The 25187-nt window shown below is 56.2% G+C and overlaps 2 protein-coding genes across 11 annotated transcripts in view; both read left to right on the top strand.

The window, feature by feature from the left end:
- The window catches only part of RNF157 (ring finger protein 157), a 72004-nt gene extending 61086 nt beyond the window's left edge, over window positions 1-10918 (top strand). For 6 of the 9 annotated variants that reach the window (XM_005597125.4, XM_070226867.1, XM_005597128.4 and 3 more), the window contains 3 exons: window positions 560-608; window positions 2360-2470; window positions 8036-10918. In XM_005597125.4, the coding sequence (XP_005597182.1) occupies window positions 560-608; window positions 2360-2470; window positions 8036-8154 (279 nt within the window). In that variant the 3' untranslated portion in view covers window positions 8155-10918. Of the gene's footprint in view, window positions 1-559; window positions 609-2359; window positions 2471-6127; window positions 6169-8035 lie in introns of all 9 variants that reach the window. The other 3 variants (XM_005597127.4, XM_070226865.1, XM_023651981.2) reach the window with 2 other exon arrangements.
- A 1156-nt stretch (window positions 10919-12074) lies between these two features.
- On the top strand, window positions 12075-17078 carry FOXJ1 (forkhead box J1). Of its 2 annotated transcripts, none has more exons than XM_070226868.1 (3): window positions 12075-12268; window positions 12847-13513; window positions 15295-17078. In XM_070226868.1, the coding sequence occupies exons 2-3, from the start codon at window positions 13016-13018 to the stop codon at window positions 16060-16062; spliced, it is 1266 nt and encodes a 421-aa protein (XP_070082969.1). In that variant the 5' UTR covers window positions 12075-12268; window positions 12847-13015; the 3' UTR covers window positions 16063-17078. The 2 variants fall into 2 exon arrangements, with proteins under 2 accessions (XP_070082969.1, XP_023507751.1); XM_023651983.2 differs by having other exon boundaries at window positions 12096-12268; window positions 12723-13513.
- The last annotated feature ends 8109 nt before the right edge of the window (window positions 17079-25187 follow it).

Consider the following 25187-nt stretch of genomic DNA (forward strand, 5'->3'; position numbering starts at 1 on the left):
GACCCGAGTGACCTTGTTTCTGCCTGCCCCCCACCCACTGCACCCATTCGGAACCCCGTCCAAGGGGGCAGGCAGGATTACGATTCAGCGTGAGAAGTGCCCTGACCGAGGTGTGCAGGAGGTCCGTGAAACACCCAGCTTGCAGTGAGGGTCTGGAAGTTTTTCTTGAGCCAGATGCTCTCAAAGGAGTATCTGGATAGGTTTTGGGATCCCAATGGATTTCTGAAAGTTTTATGATCTCACTGTTTGCTCTTTCATTTGACAACTCTTATTTCCACCTTAGAGAAACGTTATGAGCTAGACTATTACCAAGGCCAGTCCTGACATTTCTAGCGACATCTGTAACATGCCTCAGACCTGGGCCCTTCAGGCCGATCCGGCCACTAAACAAAATCCACCTCCGCTTGGCCTCCTCAGTACCTCAAACCCAGACTGGAAATGTATGATATTGATGTAGGCCCCGGAGTTAGATACCTTTAGGATGGCTAATTCTGCCTTCAGCTGATCAATACACATATTTTACTGCTTTTAGACTCATAGCACCTTCCTTCTGTCCTAGGGAAATGATGTTATAGAGGAAGAGGATGGATCACCCACGCAAGAAGATGGTAAAAGACCTGGTCTTTTGCTCCCTCTTACTATATTTCTTTCCTGGGAGTCTTTAAAGGGTACTGAAAGGGGCACTGGTCTGACTTGGTGGCACGACTCGGTTGTGTGGCTGTTGAGAAAGGTTGTCTTCTTGATGAAATATCAAAGCAAGCAGGGTGTCCGAGGACCGCAGTGGCCTTCCCAGCTCTCTCTGGGCCTCCGAGCCAGGAATGTGAGGATGACGATGCTGCAGGAGTTACACGCAGTTCTGCATTTACATTCAAAAGATTCTGAAGCTTCTCGGGCAACTCCCATCGCCTTCCTGCCTGTGTCAGCTTTTCAGCTGAGTCCCACAGAGCTGTACTAGCCCCGAAGTTTAGCAACAGCAGCAAAGCAGTTGCCCCCACTTGGGAGAAAGGACTATTGGGCAGTTGGTTTGGTTTTGCTTTAGGGAAGAAAGTGGCTGAGGTTACAATAACAGGGATCCTGGGAGCCAGAGGCACAGTCGTCAAGAGACGTTAGCAACTTAGTGCAAACAAGTGCATTGTAGGCCATCACAGTGATTTTCTTTGCCGTAATTCAGGCCGCAATTCTATCGCCAGTTGGAAGAATCTTGTTTCTAGTACTGCTGGAAGAGAAGGGATGACCTGTGGACTGAGGAAGTAGAAAGAAGGGGGGTAGGGAAATCCCCCCGAGAAGGGACTAGTGCATATCCCGGGAACCAGGGTCTTCCCTCTGCGGCTCTGAGGTGCCCCCACAGACAGGCACCTCCAGCACAGACTTGGACCCTGCCTGGATGCAGACGTCATCCTAGTTGCTTCTGCTTTAGCGCTGGCCGTTGCTTGGGGAGTTCAGGGAGCGTGCATGCGACTTGAGCACTCTTGCCTGGCCAAGTAGCCCTGAAGGAGGGGACGGCCGCACTCTTGCCCGCCAGCCTGAGATGGGCTGGGCCCTTCATCAACTCAGTTGATGTCTTCAATGCTCAAGGCTCCTGACTTGCCCTCTGTGATTGCTCCCCCAAGCAACGTTTGCTTCTGAAAAGGGCCGGGTGGCAAGCGGTTTCCGCCTGCACCTCTGTAGCCCACATGGTGGATTTATGTTTTCTTCTCTCCTTTTCACCAAGAAGAAAAAGTGGGGGAGCTTGGAAAAATAACTGCTAAAACTTTCCTTCCTCTCTTACATGTCTGTAGGTTTCTGGTCAGTTCCTTAAAACATACTCAAAATAACAAATTCAGTCTCATAAGCAAATAAATCATAATTTTGCGAATGTGGTGATTCCAATTTGATATGCACCATTATAGAACCTAAGACCTTTAATCGCTGTTTTATGTATCTATCATTTTGCAGAGCCTTGTGGTCATAAATGCACCCCACACGCACAGGCAGACAAGGCAGGGGCAGGGGTCACTTTGCCAGTGGCTCCCTAGCTCTTCCCGACCACGCTCCCCATCAGCCTTGCCTCCGGCATCGCTCTGCTCTGGGTCGGGTTCTCCGCGGAGCGGTATCCCGCAGCCCGCCCCAGGGGTCTGACTTACTAGTAAGGAACAATGGCTGGAAAGGGGCCAATTAGGGAAACAGCAGGATAGCAGGAGAACACAAACATGCCCTCACAATTTGATTCCTTTATTGTCCACTCTTTACCCACTTAATTACTGTCTTTTTCTTTTTTACATATGATTTGATTTTTTTGTCTCCATCCTTAAGATTTTGATTTTAAGGACAGCAAAGCAGAGAAGCCAGCCCCTCTCTAACTGCATTAACTCCGTTACAGGCCAGAGGACATGCGCATTTCTAGGTATGGAGTGTGACAATAACAATGACTTTGACATCGCAAGCGTGAAAGCACTGGACAATAAGCTGTGCTCTGAGGTCTGCTTACCCGGTGAGTGGCAGTCTGCTGAACATGAACTTGGTGGGAGACGCTCCCCTGCTCGCACCCCTGCTCTCACCCTGGGACACCCGCCTCCTGCCCTTCAGTTCCTACAAGAAGGCGCGGGCTGTGCTATGATGCTGGAAACCAGTTGCTGAAAGGAAGTGAGGCGGCCTCAGGAGAGCCCTTGAGCTTTGTGCAAAGAGCAACCCCTGCTCTCAGTGAGAATGTTGGGACAGGAAGAAAGGAGCAAAGATTCCTCTCCTGACTGGGCCTGACCGAGCGCCCTCCATCACGATCGAGCAGATCCCATGGCAGGTGGCCTGGTCTTGTTAGCATCAACAGGAAGTTTGAGGCAGACGGCACCTCTCTACAGAGGTCTTGGAAAGACAGCCTGGCCCTTGAAAAGGGAATCCATAGCCCCTCGGAGGAAAGTGCTGACTTAGAAGCAGAGAGGAATCTGAAGGCCAACACTGTATACACTAGCGAATGGCTCTGGGACCCGTGAGCTTTTGGGTACCAGCTGCATGAACTTACTAGATTTGGGTCCCAAAGGAGAGGTCAGGGGTTGAGGGTGTCTGTGCTCCCTGGAGCCCTAGCTTTAAATTTGATCTGGGCTCTCACTGCGCCCCTTATGCCTTCTCATCACACTGACCTCAATCTGGGATGCTTTCTTACAAAGGAACCACGTTAGTCACACTCGGAGCACTGGCCTCTCTTACTCTAATGCTCCTTCAGGGGCTCCAGGAACCGCTTCTCTCAAGCTGAGTCTTGAGGCAGATTAGGTCAAAACCGCCCCTCCTGGTTTCGCGGCAGAGAGAGTCCTTCGCATTGTGTTGTTTTAATCTCTTAAACATCCCCTGAAACGAAGACATGTTTCACCTTCAGAACAGCCACATCACACCACGGGTCCAGTGCTTACCCGCTCGGCGAAGTGGCGAGAGCGTTGGAGCAACACAGCCTCCTGCAGTGTCGCTCTCAGTCAGCCTGTGAGAGACAAGGGTCCTCACGCCCTGGCCCCACACAGGCTGTGGCAGGGGAAGCCATAATTCTCAGGAGATGCTCCTGCAGCCTTCCCAAGGGCTGTCCAGTCCTTTTCCATTTGGCGTTGACCGAGTCCGGTCTGGACCGGAGCTGTGGGGTCGAGGGTACACTTCACTTCCTGCCTTCCTACTCCTCATCTCGCTTCTGTCTGTCCATTTGTTTTCCACGTCTTTTTGCCAAACGTAAATCTGTCCGTGTGGTTTGTTTCTTTTAAAACTCATTTATGTTCTCTAGACTTGGTATAGAAATTCATGTTCACTCTGTGCCAACACTGTCCTCCCCAGCTGTGCCGTGCCCGACACCAAGCTTGCAGGGCGTGCACACATCCCAGAGGCCCCTGCTGAGGTTTCCAGTCCTAATTGGCAGGGGCCTGTATTCAGAATCCTAAGATTTTCTGAGAAAAGATATTTGTGAGAATATATTAATTCCTGTTCCAGAAAAATGGGGATGCTTCTGTGGCAAGTGTTATGGGAAGGATGTGTTTTGAATTGGTGTCCTTGCGCACTAGTTGGGGAAGATGCCCTCTCTGCCCTGGTCTGTGGCAGCTACACCGGCCGTCCTGTCACTGGGCTTCAGGAGAGAAATCTAGGTTCCTGCCTCCCTCACGCACCCCCATTTTTTGGCAGAGAGAGCTGCTGGGAATTGCTCTAGTTCACCATCCTGGTGGAAATTCAGCTTATTCCTTCTGCTTCCTCCTCTTCCTAACTCCCTCCGGTCAACCTGCTTGTTGACATTTATTCCATTTACGGGATCTCAGGAGGGGAGTGAGATCTGGAAGGAAGAAAGAACCCCGGAGGTCCCTTATGGTCATCTCAGGAGCCAGCCGTTCTGAGATTAGACTGGGTTCACGGTTCAGTCCAGACATGAAACCAGATGCCTGTGACAGCTGTCGGCAAAGGGACTCAGGTATAAGCACTTGAGGTGCCCCATTGTGTCTCACCGGCTCCTTCGGGAGAGGCAAAGCGCATCTGTTCTCTTGGTAAAAGGTCTCTCTGGTTCTGCTGTTAGCACCACCCTGGTAGTAAAGCGCTGGGGAACTCTCTGGAACTATCTGTTGGGTTCAGGACAGGAGTATCCACTTTGGTAGGTCCCGTGGAATAAATAGGCCTCTTCATGCTCAGCTGTAAGTTCAAACTTCCATCCTACAACTGAGATACCCGCGGGCTGGCTTGGCTCCTCATGTCCCTGCTCCATCAAGACAGCTTCTCAGGCCCTTGGTCTCTGCTTGAGTCTTTTTCCCTCTACAAGCAGTTGCCACTCCCTTCTCAGAGGGCTGAGGAGAGGCGGAGCCCAGGGGAGCATCCCATGCTCTCCTTGTGCACGTGCTACCCTCCCCATGCTCATGCGTGCGCTGCCCGGAGACCCAGTGGTGGTGAGGACCCCGCAGATCCCTGTCCTCACCACTCTCATCACCCTTGTGGGAGTGATGCTAAGAGGGCGCCTGTGCCATTCTAGCCCCTCTTCCCCTAAAAAGCTTCTGGGTCTTCTTGGGCCCCAAGACCAAGGAGGGTGGTGTATTCTGAGATTGTTCTGAAAGGTTCTCAAAGGGAGGAAATCTAAGTTGACAGGTTTAGGTGGTGAGCAGATTAGAATTGCCAGGCCATAAGTAGATGTGGTTCCAAGGAATTTGATGGAATATCACACAGGCAGCAGGATAGTGGTCAGGGGTCCACTGATAATTCTGTGAAAAAGCTCTGGGTAGTGTATATGATGGAAGAAAGCAAAGATGATTTAGGTTTGTTAGTGGAAATACAAATATATTTTTAAATGACTACCTTGTGCAGGAGTGGGCATATCCAATAAAATCTGAAAATACTGATGAGACCTGAAATTCAATTCACTCTCTTCAAGCCTCATAACCCAAGACTAAGACGCTACTAGGAAAGTTTGCGCTTCATGAACACTCAGGAAAAACCTGAATTCAGTTTCTCTTTCCCCTGGAGAGAAACTCCACGACTGAGCTATTATAGCCCTTAAATTTAAGTGGTAAAGGCAGGTAGAAGCAGGAAAGGGGTGTGTGTAATTTCCCTAAATGTGCTCCCAAAACCTACCTCTAGGGGTCTCTTCATGCTCCCATTTCTGATTGGCCAAAATGGGAATTGAATGGAAAGCACCTTTCTCTCTCTCCGGAGGAGGACTTGAAATCTGCAAGCTCCATTTTCTGGCTGAAGAGCCGGACAAAATGGTAGCACTCGCTCAGGAAGTCCTCCCTGGCCTTCCCGGCTTACTTTCTGCACCAGGCCCACCCTCTGCACACGGTGGGCCGACAGCAGCCGCAGGGTTTTGCTGGGGGCCGGGTAGGGTCCTTTTCAAGGGAAAGGGCCTCTCGTAACCACTGTGAAAGCACAGAGGGTATCAAGAAGCCAGGGAGGACAGAGACTTCAGATCGGAGGCTCGAGTCTGTCCCAGAGGAACCACTTTGGGGCCCTGGCCAGGGATTCTGGATTGGTGGAGTTTGTGGCAAGGCCTGGGGTGAACTCGGGACCGCGCGTGGTCCCGCGGGTCCAGGCGTGCTGGCGGCGGCGGCGACAGTCACTTTGCGCATGCGTGTGTGGCGGTGGTATTTTGAGCGTGTGCGTCTTCTCTCTTGTTCACCATTTGCTTTTGGTCTTTCCTACTGAACAGCCGCAGTTCCGGAGTCCTGCCCCATAAACATTGATGAATAGGTATGAGATCTACCAAATTATATACATGAACCAACAACTCGTTTTATTTTGGGGTTCCTGAGTGAAAAGGCAGTCTTGCCTCATGTTCATCCTGTCACACTTAGAGTGCCACCTTTAGGCGGGGCAAAGGCACTGTCGCCCCGCGTCCCAGACTTTGGCACCCGGGGATGCAGATTCCCACACTCCATTTGGGTGTGAGATACCTGAGACCTTCCTGTTCCACTTGCTTCTCTTCCCTGGGGTCCACCTCCACAGGCTATTATGAGGGCCTTGCGATGGATTATCACACCAGGACATCTATGGGAAATAAGCAGGTTAGACCAGCTTAATCCTAGTGTTGCTGCCATTAAAGGGTTTCGTGTCTTAGGCTGGCCTCCCCTGAGGCTCACCCGGACATTCGTGATGGCCTCCCTCAAGCGTGAAGGCAGTGAGTCAGGCCCCGCTCCACACTTGGTCGGCCCTGTCCACTGAATGAGTTCTCTGATGGGAGGGGCACCGTGCTTGGCTCTGCCCGGACAGAAGGAGCTTATGGTCTAATGGAGGAGTTCGAGGATTTAGCAGTTTCCAGCAGTGTGAGAGGTGAGGCGGTAGCACAGGCCACCAGGGGAGCACTTCAGAGCACGCTGAACCTCAGCTGGCTGGAGAGCCTTGTGAGGGCGGAGTGCTGGCAGATGTGGCTCAGGACGTGCACAGGCCAGAGGATGGAAGGCCTTCCGTAACCTGAGAGTGAGGGCTCCATCCTGAGCGTGCGTGCAGCTGAGGCCCTGCTTTCCACTCACAAGGAGGCTCTCACTGCCCTGGGTGGGGCCAATCTAGGCTGGGAGGACAATCTGGGGGAGAGATGAGGCTGGCCTGAACAAAGCCGGGGGGCTGGTTGTTGAGCACATTCTCGAGTCAGATGCCCTGTTCTGCACACACTCCTGTTACCTAGTTTGGTCCTCACAGCAATCCTGTGAGGTAAGTACTCGTCTCCCATTTGATGGATGGGAAAACCAAGGCTCCCAGTAAAGTGGCCTGCCCAGGATCACACAGTCAGTAAGTTAGAAACAGGGAGTGAAGCCCAGGTTTTCTGACTACAGATTTGGACATAACTAGGAAGTGAACCAACAGGAGGTGGTGACGAATTGGATACAGAGCACCAAGGAGAGAGCAGAGCCAAGAATGGGTTTCTGGCATGAGCAGCTGGTGCTCCTCGTGCGGGAGCGGCAGCACATTTGGGGAGGATGATGAGTTTAGTTGGTGATTGTGGGACCCCCGGGCTCTTCGGCTAGTGTCTCCTGAGGTTGATGGCACCAGGCGATAGCAAACGTCAGCAGGCTGCTCAGGTGCAGAAAGAGATGAGGAGCAGCAGATGCGGGGGAGGGGTGCTGGAGCGATCACACTGTCCTCCCCAGTTGCCATTCTGGCCCTGGCACCACTGCCCATCCTGGCTGCCGCAGCAAACTGACACTCTGGGCCCAAATGAACTCACTCTTCTCACCCCTCCACTTCTTCCTGCCCTGATGAAAATCTCAGCTAGACCCAATTGTCCACCAAAACATACAGGCAAACTTCAAAACCAAATAAAGATACAAAAGTGGATTATAGGGTAAGTTTACAAAACAAGGAGCATCCTGCAGGTCCCTCTCTGTCAGTGGGCCACAGTGGCCATGGCTGTACATAGCCCAGTGGGGCAGGAGCAGCCCCTGCGCCTGCCGCCGCCCACTTCCCCCGAGCCTCTTTCTCACGTGCTGTGGCTTGCACACACATGGGAGTTTCAGGTAACTCGCATCCTGCTGGCTTCTGTACCGACCTCCTGGGCTTCCCTGCTGGAGATGTCATCTGGACCTGGCCAAAGGTCCTATAACCCTCCTTTTCTCTCCTCCAGGTTCCTGGCAGGCCGATAACAACGTCAGTCGTCGGAACACGCAGCACCGGCGCTTGTCATCCGGCAGCCTGGAAGACCCCGAGAGCAGGCCCTGTGTGTGGGGCCCTTTGGCCATCTGAGAGCCCAGCCCCTGTACCAGGACTCCTCTCCGTCCTCGCCTTCCGTCCTGGCCTCCCAGGACCACTGGCCTCCTGGGCATCCTCAGCAAGACACAGGGAGACTTTTTATATCCACGTGAAAGCTGGATGTTGAGGTCACTTGCTCCTTCTCCCAGCCTCGTCTCCTTCTATACCCCTGCTCCTTCCCCTCCCAGAAGGGACTGGAAGCCTCCTTGCTCCTTGTGGGCTAAAGTCACTTGAACTGCGGCTCTTGAGACCCTTTGCTGAGACCCTCTGGAATATTTCCACCGTATCTTGGTCTTCAGGTGGAGCCATGGTCCACAGGCTGGTTGTTTCTTGTGTGTCTTTTTGCTCCTTTAGAAGGTAGACCAAGAAGATTTGGAGTTTTGACAGCTTCGTTGCAAACACCCATCTGGCATTTTCACGTCTCTGGGGCATCGTGACCAATTTGAAACGTCTGACTTGGGGTGGGGTTGGGGGATGACTTCTGTGAGAAGGGAAAGCCATATTTCACTCTAAGTGGAATTTCCCTCAAAAAGCATTAGGAGCTCCTTTCTCAAGGACGAGAAACAGCGGCAACAAAGATTGGTTGAAAAAACAGTTCTTGCTTCTGCTAGCGGACTTAGTCTCCTCTGCCTCATGTGTCTGTCTGCTTAGGAGGGAGACCTCGGACCTGACAATTCCCCAGCTAAAGGGCTGCCCTTGGGAGGGTTATTTATGATCAGGTGCGTTCGTGAAGGCCTGGGACTCCATCCTAAGGTGACATTTCAAAAAACCTTTTTTTACCAAATGTCTGTGCCGGGCACTGTGGTGGGAGCTGTCAGGTCTTATCACATTTTGTCACTACAGCCCTGTCAGGTGGCATTCTTATCCCTATTGTCCCCCTCTCTACCCCTTTTTGTTAATAGTTGGAGAAGTAGACTGAGAGAGGGGTGGACCAGTGATCCTCAAATTGGCACCCCGGAGCCCCCAAGGAAGTGGCGGAGAGCGCTGAGCTGGGGCCAGCAGCGGTCTGGGAGCCTCCCCACCCCATGTTTTCCTCTGCCGCCTTCCAGATCTGCTGAGCCCCATGGGGGCGGGGGAGGGATTGCCTTTCCATAGGCTCATTAAAGATTCAGTGACACTGTTGTTCAAATTGTGCCCACCCCACCCCACCTCAGTCCAGAGTGAGGCATATGAACAAAAGCTTGAAACGGCAAGCCTAGACCGGAAGCTGTTGGGAGTTACTCCCCTCTCAACACTAGTGTTATCCTTGGAGTCCGCATCGCTCTCGGACAGATGCTTCGTCTACTGGCTTGTGGAAAAGGTGGTTGTGTAGTGGAGCGTGAGATGGGGAAGCAAATATAGTACGACGATTTGTGAGGCTGAGATGTGGCAGAGCTGCAGGCTGTGCCCTTCATGATGGCCTGTCTTGGCGTTCGGAATGGTCACTTTACAAGAGCTTCTCAGGGCCGTTTCCGAGGCTTCAAAGAGAGCCCAGTGCCCAGGGGGTCCTTTGCACCTTCTGTGTGGCTGCTTTGCCCCGCCAGGCAGGTGGTGACGCTCACACTGCCTAGTGGTTGTGGCTCACATCCTGCCCTGGGTGGGGGTAGGAGAGGAGGGCTGCTGTCCTGACAGATGCAGCATGAACAAAGCCGGAATTTAAGCTTCTGACTTGAGTTTCCGTGTCCACCCTCTATGAAATCCTACAGTGGACTCTGCTGTTTCAGGCCCCACTTAATGTCCTTTGTTTGCCCTACATTCTTACATATTTAAGATTTGAGCAATAACCCCACTTCCTGATTTCCTTGAAGTTTGAGCCCCAGAACCACCAGGGGCTGGAGCTTCCCTTAGCCTGGGGTGGTGGCACACAGACCTCCGTCCTCTCCTAGCGGGTAGTAGTCACAGTGTGGTGTTACCTGAGATGAAGGAGATGCAGGCAAACAGTAGCCACAGTGGCCAGGAACCCTAAGAGGAAGCTGTTATCTTCACCCCTTCTGGAGGGTCTGTGTCCTCTCCCAGGAAGGAGCTCAGAAAGAGTCCTTAAGACCTTGGTTCCATAACCAAGACATACCTGGGTTAGAAATGGTCCTTCACTCCTTGTTTCTCAGACAGTTCCTTCTCTCTCTCTCTCTCTCTCCCCCCACCCCCCACCTCTTTGTATTCATTTAGCTCTTTGGTGAGCAGAGACATCCCATCATCCCATCCAAAGGTGCTGGTCCTCAGTCAGCCTGATCAGGGAACAGGGCAGCTGCCTACCCTACCACCCGAGCCCATCATCTGGAGACAGTCATTGTGTCTAAGCAGTTGACCCAGAGAGAATGCCATGGGGCCTGGCTTCTCACACGAGGGCACAGACCAACTGGAGGCCTGTAGCTCCTTCCTGCCACACTCAGGTCTGAGCTCTCCAATGGCCTCCTGGTGGTGTGGTGATCCTGGCTGCCTCGTAAAGCCTTTTTTCCTTCCCCTGCCGGGTTCCATCCCACCAGAGTTCATGCCCACTCTGGGGCATCTCCTGGGCGCAGACCCACACTCTTTAAGCCGTCTCACCTGGGGAGAGGTAGTGTCCTGACCACCTGATCTTGGCATGTTGGTTGCTCACTTTGCTTTAGGATCTGCACACCTGGTGTGTGCAAGTGTGTATGCTTAACTGTTGTGCCATCTGTGTACCACTGTCACTCCCTGGAGTACACTCATGGGCACACTACAGTGGGGACATCAAGGATGCAATATTTATGGATTGCTGCATGATTCTTAAAAATGAATAAAACTGTTTACAAGGGAAGGAGAGCTGTTAACTGCATAGGTGGCTTCTTTGTGAAATTTCTAACTTTCTCCAGCACTCTAATATTTTTACTCAAGAGAATCTGGAGGTGGAGGAGTGGGAGAGGGCAAGGGGTCAGGGAAGACATGCTCCGGGGCGGGAACTGCTGGGCCATCCCCTGGGTACCGGCTTCCCACCCCCAGCCCTCCGGCTCAAGCACAGAGGCCTGACTGTGGAGCCCTCAGCCCCACCCTCACCCTTAAACCGGAGAACTTCCAACACTGCAGCTCCTCAATAATTGAAGAGCAGGAAAGCTGGTGGCCGGAGGGAGGCCAGGGGAAGGGAGGAGGAAGGGCCACAGTCCCAGCTGTCTGTCCAGCCTTAGTCCCTGTCACTTAAAGGTTGGTGAAATTAATGAGGCAAATGGCCCCTCTAGGAGAATTTGCCAAGTCCATGGCTTTTCTCGGTTTTACTCACGGGCTCTGCTACCTCAGCTATCTGGAAAGGAGGGAGAGCACTTCCGCAGAAGCCTCTGGAATGTCAGCTTCCGGGAACCTTGCTGAGGTCAGGAGCGGGGAGGAAGCCGCTTACCGGGAAACACTGGATTACCCTACCCGCCTTGCTGTGGCTGCTTCAGGGCAGCCGTTTCTGCGGATCTCAGCGGCAGGTGGCATCGGAGAGTCAGACCTGCCTGCGGGCATCAGAGAGGACACTCAGGGTCGGGAGAGAGGGACAAGTCGCAGAAACGTGAGGAAGTGCCACTTGCAGCCCAGAGGAGAGGAAGGAAACCCCCAAGAATCAGGTTCCCGAGCCTGCGCCCGCTCCCAGCCTTGGCCCCCGCGCCCTGGGCTGCGTCCCAGGAGCCGCCAGCACCTCGGAGCAGCCCGGACCGGAAGGGGGCGGAGGCGAGAGTGCGGTTCCCGGGCGAACGGCTCGTCGCGTGCCCGGGGCCTCGGGCCGCGCGCCTCTCCGAGTCCTGCGCGGGGCCCTCGCGCGGGAATGCGCGGAGCCGGGACGCGGTGGCGGGTAGGGGGCCGGGTGGCGCGGGAGAGGGCGGCAGAAGGAGGGAGTTCGAAGAGAGTTACCGCCAGAGAGAGTGGCAAGAGCCCGCGGTCTCCTTGGAGACGGGCTGACCAATGGCAGCAGCGGAAGCTGTTTATGGGGGCGGAGCGTCGCCATAGCAGCAGGAGAAGCCTTTGGAGCGGCTACTTAATGCCGGTCCTGGGGCCGCTGTCGCTCAGAGAGGCGCCGTCGGGAGGGGGGGTGACGAGGGGCGCTAGCGGGGCCCTCGAGCTGAAGGCAGAGAGCCGTGGGGGGTGGGAGAAACTTCTTCCAGAACCTTCCTTTGGCCCAGGCTGCGCTCTGAGCCAGGTAAGGGACGGGAAGGGCTGGGGGCCGAGAGAAGGGAGATCGTCAGTACCAGCCCGCTCTCCCATCTGTCCCTGACGGAAGTGGTGGGCTGGGGGACTGACATCTGAGGAGTTTGGGGGACACTCACTTCCCGCCCTCCGTAACTCTCTGTCCTGTTCCCTTTCCTTGCCTGTGATCCCCCATCTTAACATCCCTTTTCAGAGATCAGACGGCCTCCCCCGCCCCCTGCCCCGTCGTACTGCCCTCCCGGGCTCCCTCGCCCCATTTCCACTTGTTGCGGGAAGGGGGGGGGGTGTCTGATTTCTCGCTCTTAGGGAGAAGGGGATAGCCTTTGACGCCCCTACCTCTTCCCTCAATCGGCTAATAAAGTCTCCTCTAAAATCTCGAAGAGGAAAAGAAGAGGGAGGCAGATCTTGTAGGGGTCGAACCCCCGGGCATTGCTTCTGTTTCCCAGACCTTGGCCCTAAAAGATCCTCTCCAGCTGCGGGGACGACTTTAGAGGAGGCTCCTCCCTCGCACACACTCTCCCCTCGCGAGTGGGGAAAGAGTGTTCAGCCCCCCCGCTGCGGTCCCCGCAGGCACCACATTCATATTCGGAGGAGGCGACCCCCGGGTCGCGGGATGGAAGCGCGCGTCCGAGAGGCTGTGTAACTGGAGCCGCGGGAGTCAGCGGGCCGGAGAGCGCGGCGGGCCACCCTCGGCTCAGTTCGTGGATGTTGACCGCCCCCTCGGAGAGTCCCCGCAGACATGGCGGAGAGCTGGCTACGCCTCTCGGGAGCAGGGGTGGTGGAGGAGGCCGGGTCTGAGGGCAGCCTGGAGGAGCCCGATGCCCTGGATGACAGCCTGACCAGCCTGCAGTGGCTGCAGGAATTCTCCATTCTCAACGCCAAGGCCCCCGCCCTGCCCCCGGGGGGCACCGACCCCCACGGCTACCACCAGGTGCCAGGCTCGGCGGCGCCGGGTTCCCCCCTGGCGGCGGACCCCGCCTGCCTGGGGCAGCCGCACACGCCCGGCAAGCCCACGTCGTCGTGCACGTCGCGGAGCTCGCCCCCAGGGCTGCAGGCCCCGCCCCCCGACGACGTGGACTATGCCACCAACCCGCACGTGAAGCCGCCCTACTCTTATGCCACGCTCATCTGCATGGCCATGCAGGCCAGCAAGGCCACCAAGATCACCCTGTCAGCCATCTACAAGTGGATCACGGACAACTTCTGCTACTTCCGCCACGCTGATCCCACCTGGCAGGTAGGGGAGGCGCAGGAGGCCGCCGCTCCCTCTCTGTGCCCTCCCTCTGTTCCCACTCCCGCACGGACTGGACTCATGTCCCAGATCCGCAGGCCAAGTAGGCGCGGTGCAGCTAGGGCCCTGAGGGAGGAAGGCCATCGAGGAAGGACCTCGAGGGAGCCCAGTGCTTGGAGCTGCCCCCTCTTTGACTTCAGAGAAGGAGCGGGAGGATGTTCAGAGGGTTTTAGGGGTGCCGATGCTGGGGTTCAAAGGGAAAGCACTTGTCACTCATCCAGCAGGGCCAGCCCAAAGACCAGGGCCAGACTGTGCGTGGACACAGTCCCTAGGAGAGGGTGATGGACTGAGGGACACATTTTTGTCCCAAGTCCTAGAATTCCTAGACGCTGCCCTGACCAAGGACAGTTTGCAAGGGCTGACTCAGAAGCGGAAGCTGGAGCATGCCCCCTGCCAGGCTCTGCATCCTGCCTTAGTCCAGTTGGCTGCGGGGGGAGGGGGGGGGAGGGGGAGTGCTGTGGGGTGGGAAGGCCAGCTGTGTCCTATTGGAGGGGCTATGGGGCCTTCCTAAAGCTGCTGTCCCAGCCCCCAGCTCCAACCCCTCCCCAGTTTCCTCCCTCCACTCCTACCCCTCTTCTCAGTCAACATCCCTGGGGAGACAATTACCTGAGCCAGGTGCTTTCCACAGGGGCTCTGCCTCCCGCACTGGCTTCATGTTCCAAGTCTCTGGAACCTGGCACAGAGCAGCCAAGGGGCCCAGGCCGGCATGTAAACATCCCAGCCTTGCCAGGGGGCACTACCCACCCACCTGCCCTGCTGTCCAGGCCCAAGACCCCTGTCCCCTAGTATGATTTGGACAAGATTACCCACCTAGAAATGAAAAGGCCAGGATGGCAATTTGAGGCTGGGCAGACATTGCCCTGAGAGTCTTCAACCATCAAGATCAGGGGCTGGTTGAGGGCAGAGGCCCTGAGGATGCTCAGACTCTTCCCTGGGGCACCCACAGGGGGCAGGCTGCAGGAACACAGTCCCAAGCTCTTCCACATTTGCTTGGGCCTTTGCAGCCTCAGTGAAAAAGCAGAGACACACCCCCACACACACAGACTCTACCCCAAGCCTGCAAAGCTCAGGCTGCGGGAAATAGGCCCCAGGAATGAGCGCTATGCTCTTGGCTAGGTAATAATCAACTGAGGCTTCACAGCCTGGGGTGGGTGGAGGGGGCTGCGGGGGGGGGGGGGGGGGGGAGGGCCCAGGCCAGCAGCCGGCTCAACAAACAAGGAAAGTCATCAGATCCCCCCACACTTCATCCCTACGTACACTCACTCACACACACCCTCACACCCTCTGTTGGTTGCCCAGCCCCCCCTCGACCTACTCACTCACTTCACAAACAGAGAGGGCCAGCCAGGCCCAGGCGGAGGGAGATGGCCGTCCAGGCCCTGGGGGAGCTGAGGCCTTTGGCCAGAGGCCGCAAGCGGCAGGGTAAGGGAGGGAGGGCAGGACGGGGTGGCACTGAGAGCCACCCTGCGGCTCAGCGCTCGGATGACTGAGCAGGCAGATATCCCAGCAACAGGGAACAAAAGCCCCCGACAGCACTCCTGGCTCCCCGTGCCCTGTGGCTGGTGTCCCAGAGCCGCCTGGTCAGAGCAGCACCTCTGTCCCCCATCTCCCATTGGAGAGAAGTTGGTGGGGGGACGTGCAGGAGCACTAGGAGCCACCCATCATGACCCCCCCACCCCACCCCCCAACCCCGCCGTCCTCCTTCTCTTCTCTCTCTCTGTGCCCAGAATTCCATCCGCCACAACCTGTCCCTGAACAAGTGCTTCATCAAAGTGCCCCGGGAGAAGGACGAGCCCGGCAAGGGGGGCTTCTGGCGCATCGATCCCCAGTACGCCGAGCGGCTGCTGAGCGGGGCCTTCAAGAAGCGGCGGCTGCCGCCAGTCCACATCCACCCAGCCTTCGCCCGCCAGGCCGTGCAGGAGCCCAGCAGCACCCCGTGGCCCGGGCCCCTGACCGTGAACACGGAGGCCCAGCAGCTGCTGCGGGAGTTCGAGGAGGCCACCGGGGAGGCAGGCTGGGGTACAGGCGAGGGCAGGCTGGGGCATAAGCGCAAACAGCCGCTGCCCAAGCGGGTGGCCAAGGTCCCGCGGCCCCCCAGCACCCTGCTGCTGACCCAGGAGGAGCAGGGCGAGCTGGAACCCCTCAAAGGCAACTTTGACTGGGAGGCCATCTTCGACGCTGGCACTCTGGGTGGGGAGCTGGGCACGCTGGAGGCCCTAGAGCTGAGCCCGCCACTGAGCCCCGCCTCGCACGGGGACGTGGACCTCACTGTCCACGGCCGACACATCGACTGCCCCACTACCTGGGGGCCTCCAGTGGATCAGGCTGCCGACAGCCTAGACTTTGACGAGACCTTCCTGGCCACGTCCTTCCTGCAGCACCCCTGGGACGAGAGTGGCAGTGGCTGCCTGCCCCCGGAGCCCCTGTTTGAGGCCGGGGATGCCACCCTGGCTGCTGACCTGCAAGACTGGGCCAGCGTGGGTGCCTTCTTGTAAGAGGCCAGGCCCCGCCCCACCTCTGGACAGTGCCCGAGTCAGGGCCCAGACTGCCCCTCAACACAGGCCCATGGACACCCTACCACCCACGCAGGGGCTGGGCCAGGTCTCCCAAGGCTGGCCCCGTGAGGCCACATGGCCCCCAGCCTGGGCTGCCCTCAGATTCTAGCCCCGGAGGCTGAGAACTGAGGCCCAGGACCAGAATTGCTGCCTCCCCTCCCCCGCCCCCCCATACACACAGTGTTTCATTGACCCTCATCTTCCCTGCCCCAGGGACTGCTTAAGGGCCCTGCACTGTGAGAGCTGTGGCCTGGAGGGGCCCTGGCCAAGCTGGAGAGCAATAGTACAGGGCCCGCCCCAGAGCACCTTGGCCTCAATGTTTCTCCCTTTCCCAGCTTTCCTCCCCAGGTCTCTATCCAGAGAAAGTTCCCAGGTACAGCAAATGCTAATTAGATGACAGCAAATTAACCCCCTGGAGGCCTCTCCCAGCAAAGCCTCCCTGGGGCTGGGGCAGGCAGGAGATGGGGCGGAGCTGGGGGGGAGGGGCAGAGAGAGGAGACAGAAAAGAGGTGGGGTACCTGGTGGGCAAGATTTTCTAAGGCTTCTGGGGTCTTCTCCTGGCTCTATCCCTGGAGGTGGGACAGAGGGTGTAAATCCCCAATCTCTTAGCCAACTTGAGGCTGAGAGCAGCGAGGAGTTGGGCTTCTGGGGGGCTGGGGGCAGGGTCCGCTAAGCTGCAGAGGGGAGTGGGACAGACAGACTAATGTAGTAAGTGTAGTTATAGCTAGGTCTTAACAGGGAGGGGCACCGAGCTTGCTGGAACCACTGGGACCAGCTGGGGGGATCGCCCTGCGCCCCTGCCTGTACTTGTTGGGGGACAGTGTCGTGCTCCACCCTGAGCCCCCTGGGCTGCGTCCCACATCCACCCTCCTGCCCCATGGGGCAATTTAACCTTTTTCATGGAAAGTTATTTGCAATAAAAATTTTAAAAAATAAAGTTTTTAAAAATCTGAAAATGGACCTACTTGCAAGTTTCTTTGGGAAAAGGCATGGGCCAGTTTTGGACCAGGGGCTGGCTTCCCTTCACTGCCCAAGAGGGGAACGGCTGAGAGTAACATGGGGGGCACTAAAGGGCTGCAGAGGCCCTGATGAACTCCTCACGACCTCTGTGTCTCCAGGGAGAAAGGGGCCGGGAGGCAGCCTTTGGGGGTCTCCTGCTACCTGGGTCTCAGCACCTCCATCTGTGCAATGGGGTGACCCACACCCACAGCCCCCAGGGAGTGGGAAGCAAAGGAGGCACAGCGCCCGCCCTGCCCTGAGCACTCACGATGGCCAAGCACGCCCAGGGCTCCGCTCACGTCACGTCCCCCACTGTGAGGGCCTGCCCGGGCTCGCCCGCCACAGTCTGCAGTCCCTGGCCTGGGCCTGTCTCCAGAACCTCCCTCCCTCAGTCCTCTCCTGGAGGCACAGGGTGTGAGGTCAGGGCCCCAGTCCCAGAGCCCCACTTCCCACCCTGGCATGTGTTCACCCAGCCCAGCGCCCTCCACCAATGCAGGCTTGAGGAGGCGGAAGGCCACCAGGGGAGTTGGGGTGCCCAGACCTTACTTCCCTGCTCACGCACACCGGCAGGTGCTTTCTGTGAAGCATCAGCTTACCAGAGTTCTGCTGGAGAAACTGAGGCACAGGAAATTTGTGTTTGGGTGACACTCAACATCACCTTTCAGTTCTCTCCCCCTGAGGGTGGCCTGGAACCCACCTCTCCACCCAGCCCCCACCCAGGTGGCTCTTTCAAACAGGTGTTCATTTACCTCACAAGCACACCCTGGCGGGGCACAGCCCCTCCCCCAGCATGCGCGTGCGCGCGCGCGCACACACACACACACACATGGATACAAACAGCCACTGTCCCACACAGTCCTGCCCAGCCTCCATGGACCCCTGTCTCCCGAAGCCCCTTTCTTTCCCTCCTTCACAGTTGGCTCTAGGCCAGCCTGGCATTCCCTGTGCTAACTTGCTGCTTTCACTTGCTAATTATTCCAAATATTTCAGAAGGGCCCACACACTGCAGGGCCAGCAGGGCTGGGGCCCTCCTGAGCCCAGAAGCCAGCCCATTCCCTTCCCACAGCTTCCTGAGGAGGCTCCCCAGCTCTGAGACTCCCTTCACCCCCAAGCAACGTCTCCCTCCCTCTCCCTCCCACCCCCCAGTCTTCCTCCCCACAGACCCCAGCACTGGGGGAACAAGGAGGGCTCCAGCCTTCTCCACTGGCCCCCCAGGATCAGCCTCCAGCCCCGGCCAAAGTGGGTACATGTGGATCGACAGGCAGGCAGTGCCTCTGTCCCTGACTCCTCACCTTCTGCCTAGGCCCATGCTGGGGGAAGAGGGCAGGGGCAGGGGCAGGCAGAACTGCCCAACTAGGTGAGGAAAGGCTGAAGGGGACTGGAGCACAGGGCTTCACACATCATTTCAGCGGGCAGAGCTGGCAAAGCTTGCATTTCAAAGCCTGTTGCTCCTGTCCATCCTGCCCTTGCTGGGTGGCTCTTTCAAACAGATGTTCATTTACCTCACATAGATTCAGTGTTGTCCCAATCAAAATACATTTTGCGCCATTTGACAATGAGTTGCAGACATAATGCTCCATTAGCATAAAATATTTTAATGTGTATTTCCTTAGACCGAGGACACTCCTACATCACCCTAGTACCACCATCACAATCAGGAAGTTAACACGGACCCAGTGGTTCTAATTGCAGACTCCATTCAAGTTTTGCAGATTGCCCACTCTGTTCCAGCATCCCAATCCAGGATCACACGCTGCGTTGAGTGATCCTATCTCTTTTGAGCTGTGTGGCTTTGAGCTCATGTCTCAAGCTCTCTGAGCAGGTTCCTCATCTCCTTTGATCCCCACCTTCGTGGTGACAAGCCTCTGAACCACTTTATTCTTGGGTGATGGGCACAGCCCCTTCCCAAAGCAAGGAATCATCCTTATGTGCCCTGACTTGCTACCTTTTCCCCGTCTTCCCTTGTCTGGTATCCCCCAGCCAGGAACGTGACAAGGGGCAAGGGCTCAGACGTTGGGGACCCTCTCCCTCCCTGCCCAGAGCACATCCTGTTCCACAGAACCGGCCACCGCTGGCTCCAGCTACTCTCGGGATGTCTGGAAGGCCCTGGGATTCCCCCAAGCCCTGTGCTCCAAGCCATCCTGGGGCAAACGAGCCAGGCCCCCTGCAGAGCTGAGGGCAGGAATTGCTCTCCTCCCCACCCGACACATGCACACTAGAGGGCGGGAAAGAAGGTGTGTGAGGGCGGGCGGGGGGCAAATGGCCAGGAGTCAGGCGTGCTTCCATCCTGGGCTGAGGCCCAAAGGTAAACAGGTGTATTTGGACTCCCAGCAGGGGGGAGCGGGCTGGCCCCATGAGGCAGGCCTGGACCTGTCGGGGGGTGGGGATGTAAGGAGGGGCCTGCATTAACAATGGGGTGGGAGAGTGGCCCCAGGTTCTGCTGACACATTCTTGTGTGATGAGGAGGAAAACAGGTGACAAAGGACGAGAGGCACCCTGGGGCAGGGGAGGGGGCTTTGTGAGGCCACCCATGCTGGGGCTGCACTGACCAGTGTGAGCTAAGGAAGCACATGGAAGCCCTGGGGGATCACCTTCCTCCTGGGGTACATGTGTCCATCCCACTCTGCAGCTCCCAGGTGGGACAGGTCAGAGCCATCCAGATGGGTTTGCTGAGGCCTGAACTTTCCCTGTGAGTCAGGAGCAGACGGGGACCAGTTGGAGGACACAGTCCCCCATAAGCCAACCAGCCTGAGTGGCAGGGCAGGGAGAGGAGGGGTGCATATTAAGGGGGGGCACCAGGGTCAAAGGTCTCGCTGCTGCCCACCCCCACCCCCGGCTCCAGCACAGAGCCCTGTCACCCTGCCTGATGCTGTTCTGAGGGCAGGACGGCAGCCTGGGTCTGAGTCCCAGACCCTCTTTCCCCTTGAAGGAAGCCGTTTGCTGAGCTCCCAGGAAAGCAGGAGTTCCAGGAACTGGGGAGGGCAGGCTCTGTGCGTGTAGCCCACCCCGCCCATGGCCGGGGACCCTTTGAAGCCACAGAGGATTGTGCTGCTGTTTGCCTGGGGCATTAAGCTGAAGCTGAAAGGCTGCCAAGTGTTCTCCGCCCCTTGCCCAGCCACCCACCGGCTCTGTCAGTGGCCAGTCCCTGCCCCAGGCCACCCTGCCCCCACTGCCACCTCACTCTGGGCACCAAGCCCTGTCCCCATCCCCACATGGCATCTCAATTCCCTCCAACTTGCTTAAAGTGACCTGTGGCCCTGAGTTGGGTGGGGGAGGTGGGGTGGGTCCGGAGTGGCATACAGACCCTGCCCTGGAGAGTTTCAGTCTCAGAAGCCCACGTGTGTGCAGACCCCTGTGGGCGGATAACTGGTCTGTCTTGCTCATTCCTACATTCGCAACATCAAGCACAGTGCCCAACTTCTGTCGTATTGATTGAATGGATGAATGTGTCAGCTAGGCAGATGGATAAAAGGTAGAAAAACAGCCAAGTAGTCTTAGGAAAATTGACTGCAGACAGTAAATGCCAAAGGGTTCTCGGGTCACTAGGGCTGGGGAGGTTCTTGAAGCCCCCAGGCGTGCAGAGTTTGGGGAGAGAGCATTCAGGCCAGCAGGATCTTTGAGGAAAGCCCTGTGCCGCCCTGCTCTGGAGACAAGAGGCCCCTTTGCTGACCCCATGGGTTTAGGTGGGGTAGTAAATGAGGCGGTGGGGCCTTGAATGCCAGCTGAAGCTGAGTGGGATGTGTGGCAGGTGTGAGCCAGGTGAGGAAAGAGGGAGAGGGGACTCCAGACAAGGAGGAAGGGATGGAAGGAGGCGGACCAGGCCCAGCCTTCCTCACTCTCATCTGCTCCTTCTGGTCCCCAACTCCCTTGGGGCCTCAATCCGGGGAATGAGGATCACAGACGGCCAAGAGGCAGGGCTGGTGTGGAGAAACCGGCATTCAAGGCCCTTCCACATCTTTTATTATCCCACCCAAACCCACAGGGTGGGAAAACAGGCCTTGTACCTGTTTGCACCCCAGCTACAAGGTCACCAGAACAGAGCTGTGCCCAGCTCAGCTGTCCCTGCTGGCTCCACCTCACTGTGCACCAAGATGGGACCCTGGGGCTGCTGAGGCTGACGCCACTGGAGCCTGGCCACCCAAGGTCTAAGCTGAGCCTGAGAGCCCCTAGCGCCTGGTAATTGGCTAAAGATTAACTCTGGCCTGGTGGGGACTGCCTGGGAGTCTGGGCCAGGAGCTGGCACTGTCCCACAAGGCCTGGCAGGGTTGGGACCACCGGTCCAAGCACAGTTTTAGAGAGAGGGGGTGGGGCGTCAGGGGCATAGGTGGGTGGACCTCACAGAGGATGGGCCTCAACCCCCATCCACACTCCCTGGGTCTCTCCAGGCTCCCCATTTCATATGTGGGTTTTATTGGGGAAGTGGGACATTGAGGGTCTCCCAGCCCAGGAAGGAATCCAAGCAGGTAAGGAGGAGAATCACCAAGTAGGCCCAACAACCTCCACTGAGAGAGAGGTGGGTCATGAAGAGAGGGCAATCCCCACCCTGACCCGCTACCCAATGCTCTGCCCAAAGGATCTGCCACCCTCTGGGCCAGGGAGCTCTTGTCTGAAGGAAGAGTTTGGGAGAAAATCAGGTCAGCAAGGGGAAGTGGGTGAGAGAGAAGTGAGGGAGGGGGCAGGAGGGCCACTGACACCTGGTTCCCCGTGGCATAGGCCGGCAAGCAGGCCCATCGCCCTCATTTTACAGAGGAGAAGACTGACCTCTGTGGTCTCGGCCCTAACTCTGGAGCTGAGTGGCCCCATGGCCTGTCAGGGGTCAGAGCCGGGCTGATGCCCAGAAGAGAGCATTCTCTGTACTAGGCTTGAACTTTGACCTCCTGTCAGACTCCCAGTCCAGTTCCTCATTTCCAACCGCCTCTCAGACCCCTCCACATAGATGACCTGTGGTGACTCCCCATGGGACTTGGGAAGAGACAGGCATGAGTGACAACTAGAGATGCTGCTACAAAATGAAAACTAATCCAGCCTGGGAAAATTGAGGACAGTTTAAAGGAGCATGCAGTAACAGATACTGGCTGAATTCACAGATGAATGAATAACCATATGAATTAGTAAATGAGGTGGAGCCAATCTGGGGAGGGGAGGAGATGACATGGCAGTAGCCACGTCCTGTGGTTATTGAAAGTTACGCAGTGGAGACAGTGGAGTCTGCTTGCGAGTGGACGCCAGAAAGTGGAAGGAGATAGAGCCAGGGCTACAACACAGTCCTGGGGTCACCAGGATGAAGGTGAAAGTTAAAGCCAGGTGCATGGACTCTTCTAGAAGCAAGCCAGAGAGAGGAGAGGAGAGGAGAGAGCAAGGACCGAGACTTGGAGAAGGACCACTCTTCACTGTTAGGCAGGAGGAAGTCCCTTGTCCCCATATACACACACACACACACACACACACACACTCTCACACCTGTTCCTGTCAGGCCCCGCCCCACAGCGCCTGCCGTGAGAGTCAGCAGGCCAGAGTGGGCACAGGAAGGAAGCCAGCGTTTGCCCAGGAGGGCCCTACAGCCTCCCACAGGGCATTTCATTAGCATGGTGGGGGTAGAACCCAGAGTCTGATAGCAGATGGCAAACTCAGAGCTCAGAACAGGAAGAAGGGAAGGAGAGTGTGGGCAGTGCTGAAGATAAGCCCGAGGCCAGCTTTCGTTAAGATGGGGCGACCTAAGTGTGCTTGAAGGAGAGAAGGGGCTAGCCTGAAGAAAGGGTAGACTGAAGACGCTGGGGGGATGGAAATGCTGGGAGAGCAAAAGATGAGCCCTTCTGGTGGGAGCAGAAGGAAGAGGTCTGGGTGGAGGTCGGAAGGGTGAGCTCCGGCCCTAGCCCAGTGGAGTGGTGGTGGCCTGGCAGCGCCTCTTGCTTGGAGAAGGACAAGGAGGGGGAGGCCTGTGCCGGGATGGATGGGAAGATGGTGGGGAGCTCTGGCTCTCACTCCAGCTAGCGGTCAGTGAAATGAGGTGTAAGGACGGAGGCCTGGGGATATTGGCAAGGCACTTAGGAGCCAGGGGCAGATGGAGAAGAGGGCCAGGCGCACAGAGAGGTCAAGCCAGCCTTAGACCTGGAGACTGCAACAGGCCAGCCCCTCAGGCACCCTCTGCCTCCAGCTGACAAGACTCACGAGGAGAGCAGGCCCAGGCCAGGGATCCCCAGCTGCAGGGAGGAAGGCCAGGGGCCCAAGTGCTGGACAGCCGGGTCAGTCATCACCTGGTTACCTGGTCAATGTTTCCTTCACCTGTGGCCCTGTGTCTGCATGGGCACAAAGATGAGCGAGACCTGGTCTTGGAGGGCCTTCTGGACCCCCTGAGTCGGGGAGCAGGGTGGCCTGGACGATACGACTCTCCAGTTTCACCCCCGGGGGCAAGCAGAGCAGTTTTCTCCGGGCTCGGAGGCCTCTCAGCGCCAGGGTAGGAATTTTGTTCTCAGAGCTTTGCTCACACAGTATGGTTCCTTTTCAGAGCTGAGTCTCCTGGAACCCTTCCTCATTACCCAGCAGCCTCTCAGGCACCCCTGAGCTGTGCCAAGGGCACTTCAAACCCTCTGGACCCCCAGCCTGGCTCCCCACCTTCCCTTATGGGCCGGCTTCATGCTCCTTGTGCTCCTGAGGGACCTCCTCCCCCTCAGGAAATGATGACACCACTGGCCACCAGTCTCACAGGCCACTTTGTCATCTCTCGCCAGAACTCCTGGCATGGGCTTTTCATTCCAGTATGTTCTCCACCTAATAGCCAGTGGATCTTTTTTTTTTCTTTTTAAATGAATTTTAATTTTTTATTATAATGGTCCATACACTTGGACTTTAAAAATCAGTCTTCAAAATGACTTATGTAAAAAGAAAAGTTTTCTGCCTGTCTCTCAAGGCCCACTCCCCAGAAGTAACCACGGCCACGTTCTGTTCTTCCAGCGGTCCAGATATTCCTTGAAGGATTTCTAATTAATCCTGCCAGTGCTGGATTTTCAGTTTATCTGGACATTATCCATCGACTTCCTGCCATAGAAGACGAGGATGTAGCTCACTTCCCTCCTCCATCTTCCTGTTTGGTTAGATTTTGGTTAAACAGCCAGGGATCGTGTGATTGTTATGACGAGATGCATATTGTTCGCTGCTGAGCCAAGAGTGTCCTTTCAGGAAGGATGCAGGCGGTAATAATCTCCTCATTCTTGTCATTGATTTAGTTTTCTGTGTACTCATTGCTAATTCTCCATAAATGTTCCAAAAGGTCTTACAAATCCTCATCAATGCTCTTCTCTATTAATACCTTTTTAAATAATCCACAAATACACGTTATAAAGTTGGAAAAGATACAAAATGGTTTTCAGTGAAAAGCAAGTGTCCCTTCTATCCTGACCCCAAGACACCCAGGTCCCCTCCTCTGGGGCAACCACAGTTACTAGGCTCCTGTGCGGACCTCCAGGGATATTTTATACACATACAAGCATGTGAGTACAAATATCCAATTCCCAGTGCAACAGAGAATCTCAGTTTTACTTTTTTCCTGGGGGCATCCCTCCCAGAAACTGTCTTCCCACCCAGGCTGGACCAGTGCACTCCGGGTTATCCTGCGACTCCTCTTTGCTTCTTGCCTGTATTGAATTCTGTTTCCATTTCTGCCCTTTGTTTGATTTATCCCCAGAAACTTCTGGAAAGGGAGCACAGGAGGTACACTTTTTGGGACCTTGAATGTGTCTGTAGCCAAGTCTCATATTTGATGCTGGTTGGGCTGCCTATCACATCGCAGGTTGAAATTTCCCTTGGAAACTTGGAGGCATCGTTATCCGGCATTCATTGCTGGTGTCATGAAGTCTGCCGCCTCCCTGAATATCAACCCTTTGCATTTGGTTTGTTTCTGTCTTTCAGGAAGTGTTTAGGGTCTTTGCTTTATCCCTGAGATGCTGCAAGTCCACGACGGTGACCCTCAGTGTGGGCCTTTTCTCATTCACTATGAAGGGCCACACCGTGGGAACTTGTAATCTGAGAAAATGTCTCAAAGTCTTTCTTTGATCATTTCTTTCCCTTCA

The sequence above is a fragment of the Equus caballus genome, chromosome 11 (assembly GCF_041296265.1).
Source record: "Equus caballus isolate H_3958 breed thoroughbred chromosome 11, TB-T2T, whole genome shotgun sequence".
Classification (NCBI taxonomy): Eukaryota; Metazoa; Chordata; class Mammalia; order Perissodactyla; family Equidae; genus Equus; species Equus caballus.

What these genes read in the sequence shown, in the direction of transcription:
- FOXJ1 (XM_070226868.1), top strand. Translation starts at nt 13,016, where the DNA reads ATGGCGGAGAGCTGGCTACGCCTCTCGGGAGCAGGGGTGGTGGAGGAG. An exon ending in ACGCTGATCCCACCTGGCAG is followed by an intron (nt 13,514 to 15,294) that starts GTAGGGGAGGCG and finishes CTCTGTGCCCAG; the next exon opens with AATTCCATCCGCCACAACCT.